A 5890-nucleotide genomic window follows, 5' to 3' on the forward strand; every position below is an offset into this window, starting at 1 on the left:
CCCACTCCGAACGTCCCCCCCTTCCTTCTTCTTCCCCCAGCTTTATGTGCTGAGCATGATGTCCCATGGTGTGGAATGTCCCTTGGGTCAGTTGGGGTCAGCTGTCCCGGCCGTGTCCCCTCCCAGCTTCTTGTGCCCCCCCAGCCTGCTCGCTGGTGGGGTGGGGTGAGGAGCAGAAAAGGCCTTGACTCTGTGTCAGCGCTGCTCAGCAGTAACGAAAACATCCCTGTGTTACCAACCCTCTTTCCAGCACCAATCCAAAACACAGCCCCATACTAGCGTCTGTGAAGAAAATTAACTCTCTCCCAGCCAAAACCAGCACAGATAATAGGCTGGTTTCCATAACAGCTGCCGGTACCTAATGGAAACATAGATTATGTTATTTTTGCAATTTAGAAGAGAAGTAATTAATTTGTATTCCCCCTTTAGTTTTCTGCAGATGAAGGACTGTCTTCTCATTTCTAATAAGCGTTTACATGAAAACAAGAATTTTTCCCTGAGGAGCTTGTCTCCTGCTGCCTAACCAAAATTTTCAATCCTGTATTTGTATCACCATAATTATCTCTACTGTAATTAATTGCAGTAACACAAATGGGTTTTTAGCTGCAGGTGAGGAATAAGCAGTAGAAATCAACAAACTTCAAAATTTTATCTAAAACAGTATTTCACAGAAAGGGAGGGAAAAGAAAGACAGAGAAATATAGAAAATGTGACCTTAATCAAGGAGGACTTATCTGCCTATCTTAGTATTTGAGTAATGGAAAAGATATTCATACCTGTAGAAAATACATAATTTGATTTTTAGATAGGAAAGAAAACCACTTTAGAATTATCTGCTACATTTCTGTAGCACAAGTGCGCGGACCAAGAAGGCTTCTTGCCCTTTATTTCAAGACTCTGAAACCAAACAAAAGGGCTATAATTAGGGAAGGAGGATCTCTTTCCAGATCCCCTTCTTCTGCAGGGCTTGATTTGGTTCTGTGCAATTGGGCACCGGAGAGCGGTTGATCTTTCTAAGGATCTCTTTATGCTGGGCATCCTGTTTTGTCCCTAGAAATAGAACCAATGTCTTCCCTGGCTCTCCTCCCAGCCCACAGGATGCCTCAACACAGCTCTGTTACGTGGAAAAAATACTCACTTCTATATGAGTAGGTATTGTTATACCCTAAGCTGCTCCGTGTGACATACATTCTTAGAGGATGAAATTTCTAAAGCCAATGAAAAGTGATGCAAGTGTCCACTCTTCTTAAAATGAATGAGACTGTAGTGCCTAAATCCTCTACACAGCTCTGGAAATTGCAGCTATATAGTCTCCATATATTTCAATAAATTGCCTGAGTGTGCACAAGTTGTACATTCATGTGTGTAACCTATCAGCAGCTGCTTTTCTATTTAAAAAAAAAATGTTTCAGGTGAAATGTTCATCATAAACTATATAAGTAAACATCACAGAGTTGTTCCTTCTGATGGCGTTAAATATTAATTTATAAGACACGTAGACATGCATCTTGCTTAAAGCAGCCGTATGTTCTAATTGTTTCTTCTCTTACTTTGGGAGGGATAAACAACTTGCGGGCCCTAACTCCTTTGGGTATGTGATTAGCATCTTCAGAAACCACAGGAAAGATTAAGGTGGTGAACTCCCATGAGCAAAAGCTGTAAGTTTGGGGATGTAATTAGGGCACTGATAAGGGAATATTAGCATAGAGTTTGATGATAAAACGAAAGTGTGATATTTCAGCTTGCTGAATTTTTTTTTTTATTACTCCAACTGTTTGAGGGTGGTTTTGGGAAATGAACTGGGAGAGCTTATGATGGGTATTTTGCATAACAGAATGACTAATACTGTAAGGAGAGTTGAAGTGATTTATAATATATGTGCCTTCTGAATTGGTAGCCGTAAGGGATACTTTCAAAGACTAGTAGAAAAGCACGATATACAACTAACAAGTTATTTAAAGAGCGGCTAAATTATATATAGTCAAGAATAGTAAAGATAGGGGAAATGTGTAATTTTTTCACAGATTATATGTGAACTCCAAAACAAGTCAATTACATTGTAAAATAGAAAAACATGCCATTTATTTTGATACTATAGCTCTTTGTCAGGTTTTAATTTCGTTTAGATGTGTGGTTAGGAAAAACGTTCACACTTGTGAAATTGATGACCAGGGTTTTAATACCCTTCTCTTGGTGGGTAGCGCTTGGCTCTTTGAGTAATTTTACTGGGATGATGTTTTTGGATTAAAGTCTGTTGAATGTTAGTAGTCACATCAAAACCCAACCCTTGCAGGCGTCTGTGAGGAAAGTTGATAACCAGTGGGACGTGCCCCGATCCGGCTCTTCTCTGTCATATCTGCAGTGAAGCCAGCGATGTTTCAGTCCAGCTGAGAATCTGTTTCTAATACGAAAATCAGAAATAAGCTGGACGTTAGAGATACAGAAGCTCTATACTCTTTGGAGTAAGAGCTACAAACCAGGGCATACAGACTTTCTATACAGTCTATGGAACGGATGTAGTAAAGGACCTCTGTATAAGAGCTCTTTTTCAGTTGAAGATTTCTGTTCAGAAAAGTCAGTTGCGTATACTTTTTGGCATAATAAGTACCTAAAAGAGCTAGAAAAGGGCTGACCTTGAAAAAATTAGTATGCTGTATTCTGATACTTGAGTTGTACCCTTGAGGGGAAGACGGATGGTCTGCTGCAATGCTTTTTAACCCTGGTTGTGTCTCACTTCTCCCTTGTCCCTTCACAGGAGCTTCAGAAAGTGAGGCATGTCCTTCGCGTCTGTTTTTTTGCTCAGTTTATCAAACGGGCACATTTCAAAGTTGAAATGGGCTGGTCAGTGGGCAGAACGACATTTTGGGAGTTTAAAGTTGCAGATCCTGTTCTTTGCTTGACCATGCATTTGTTCCGTGTACTTGCACGAGTTACTTGATCTGCCCGTTGCCAAAACAGGAGATAAAATTTCCCTGTGTCAGTGGGGTGTTGCAAGGTCCATTAGTGGTTTTTAGGAGCTCTACTGCTATTTGTTAGTCACACTAGATGGAAAAAACCTAAGACCAGGCGGACATTTGTCTTGGATGCTCATTAGGTGGTGAAAAGGCATCTATTCCTCCTTGTTTTCTCACAAGTTGTGTCCTGGCTGTTTACCTTTGCTTTTCCCAGGTGAAGTGGTGCTTCTGGTCCCAATGCCGGCAGATGGCCCAGCAGACTCGTGGCAGCTTTTGCCTGATGGAAGAGCAGCCTCACCTACAACCTCTTTTACCCAGCAGGACATCAACGAAGGCATTGTGTGGTACAGGCACTCTGGATCCGAAGTAGAGAGTGACTCCTTCCAATTCCAGGTACTCCTCATCGTATTCACGGCGGGGGCACACAGCAGTTCTGACATTTTTTTCTGAGATTACTCAGTCTGCCGTTCCCTGTAACTTGTGACCCAAAGTTTTAATAGAAACACATACATGAATACATGCATGCACACACAAATACGTGTGTAAATATATATTTGTATTTACATACAAACTTACGTGTATATAGGTGCGTGTTGCTCACCTGTAGATGAATATGCATGTGCTTATGTGTCAGGGTGGAGGCAACCCATCATTGTATTTGTGGGAGACTCTTACTCATGCACAAGAGAGCTTATGCTGCATGTGGATCCCCAGGTTTTAATCTGTGGCGGTGGAGCCAGCCAGCTACCCACAGCGTTGAGCCGCATGCAGCGGCATTAACCTTCTGGATGTCAAATCACAGGCCATATTGCAAATCTGGAGGAAATTATCTTTCAAGTAGCATCTAACGTTTAAGCTATTAAACTAATAGCTGGCCTGATTTTCTGTAGAACAATTCCATCTCAGGGAGGAAAGGGTTGTGTAGAAAAGCAATGACGTTGCCCTAGTGCCTGCTAGCTTGTCTAAGCAGGAAAGCTCTCTGAGATCAAGAGTCCCCAGAGTGAGACGGCAAACAGATCTGCACTTATAACTTCCACAGGATGAAACTAGCAGGCTTGTAACATCCCATCGGCGTGACACAGTGTGTCCAGAAACTGATTCTTGCTGTGACAGTGATCCCTTCTCCACTGGCCTTTTGCCTGTGGGGTAGGATTGACCCTTGGGGACACCCTACTGATGTGCTTGGGGTTGCTTTTGGGGAACAACGGGGAACAGGAAATGTTTTTTGCCTGGCAATCCTTAGAAGAGGTAACAGAGCAGGTAACAGAGAGGGTAACTCACACCCTTCTTGTAACCTGCTGCCTCCTTTTCCCCACCCTTTGAGATGAGGCCGGTCCCAGGGGACAAGGGAAAAGTGGGGAGCTGGGTCCAAATAGCCACATGTTTGGCTGTCCTAGAGGTCCTCCGGCTGGGTGCCGAATCTGCATGAGGAGACCCATACAGAGGTCCTCTGGCCCACGCTCTCCTAAGGCATCCCTGCGACCCAGGCCTCTGTGAAAGGACTTCCCCGTGCAAGGTGTGCTACTGCAGCTCATATCCTGGCGGTTTTGATGCCCCATTTGCAGTTCAGACAGGAGGTTTGACCCCTTGGTACCGCACGGCAAATACATTGCCCTCTCATAAAACCTGTAATATTTACTGCAAGTGCAAAGTGTTCCAAGTGCCTTTTTTTAAATTGTTTGTTTTGCAAGCCCCAAAACCAAGCGATCCTCCTACTTTCTGCAGTCCCTAAGCTAATAATTTAATTTTTGCTGTAGAGTACTTCTTGCAAACAGGCAAAAAGGTACAAATACTTCCCAGCAGATGTATATATAAAATAAATCCCACCTCCCCACAGGTTTAACGGCCATACAATTCCTCAGACAGGTCCTTGCTGTTTGCTTGGAAGGTTTAATAGCCTCCCATAATGCTAAGCCTACGTGAACACTTGCATGCAGTATTTGTTACATCTGGTTTACAAGTCAGAACCTATTACTGTAGCACTGGAGAGGCAATTAAGGTAATTTCTAAAGTAATTAACGTAAGTGATAATGAGGAATTTGTGAGTCTCAATGTTGAACAAGCTAATCTTCAGCTTAATTGCTACATTCCTCTTATAGACTATGTATTTTGCATGGCTTAAATGTTTGGGTTTAGTATCTTGGAGCGGTAGCAATAATTGTATGGAGAGCCCTACAGAGAAGGGAAGCCGCGATGGCCTGGGTCACATCAGGACACCGCAACACATCTGTCTGAGTCTTGAACTGTGGGTTGGGGCATCTCAGAAAGGGCCGACACGTTGTTTTCATCAGTGTTTTGGCAATTACCGTTCAGTTGACAGCAATTCAGAACAGGTCCAGCAAATGGCTAAAACAATTTCATTCATTTCAGCAGAGCATGCATTTTCTTGAAATCAAGCTTGTGCTGAAGTCCGTTCTTGCTCACAAAGTGCTCTATTGAATTCAAGTGAGGACTTTCATCCCTACTGAAAGATAAAGCTGTAACTGAATCTAACAAAGAAGGGTGCTGTATTTCTTTGGGTGCTTGCCTTATCTCAGGACTGCTGTGAACATTTGCAGGCTTATCTCTAAGGGATGGTTTTGATCCTTTGCATTTTTACAAATGTAATATTATTTGCTTTGTATGTCATTACTGCAGGTTTGCTATTATGAGTTCGATACCATTGACTTAACTTTGGTGTTATAGTGGCGTATGGAAAATTTTTACGGGTCTCTGTGAAATGCAAGCGCAGCCTGTCTGGGAAAATGTTGGGATCACAGGGAGTCACTGCCAAGTGAAAAGACCAGTTATTTTCACCTCGTCAGCACAAATGGTGGTCATTTTGAGGGTGGGAGGCAGGTTTAAAACCCCATTATTTTTTCTGTTCCCGTGATGAAAAGTTCCACTAAGCTGTACAGACAGTTGGAGTAAAATTCAGCAAAACTACGTCAGTGACT

At 42.7% G+C, this 5890-nt stretch overlaps 1 protein-coding gene across 1 annotated transcript in view; it reads left to right on the forward strand.

The window, feature by feature from the left end:
- Nucleotides 1–5890, forward strand: part of FRAS1 (Fraser extracellular matrix complex subunit 1) — a 120467-nt gene that overhangs the window by 71819 nt on the left and 42758 nt on the right. Inside the window, exon 30 of the mRNA XM_009319876.1 lies at nt 3169–3347. Within this exon, the coding sequence (XP_009318151.1) occupies nt 3169–3347 (179 nt within the window). The remainder of the gene's footprint in view (nt 1–3168; nt 3348–5890) is intronic.

The sequence above is a fragment of the Pygoscelis adeliae genome, unplaced genomic scaffold (assembly GCF_000699105.1).
Source record: "Pygoscelis adeliae isolate BGI_AS28 unplaced genomic scaffold, ASM69910v1 Scaffold293, whole genome shotgun sequence".
Classification (NCBI taxonomy): Eukaryota; Metazoa; Chordata; class Aves; order Sphenisciformes; family Spheniscidae; genus Pygoscelis; species Pygoscelis adeliae.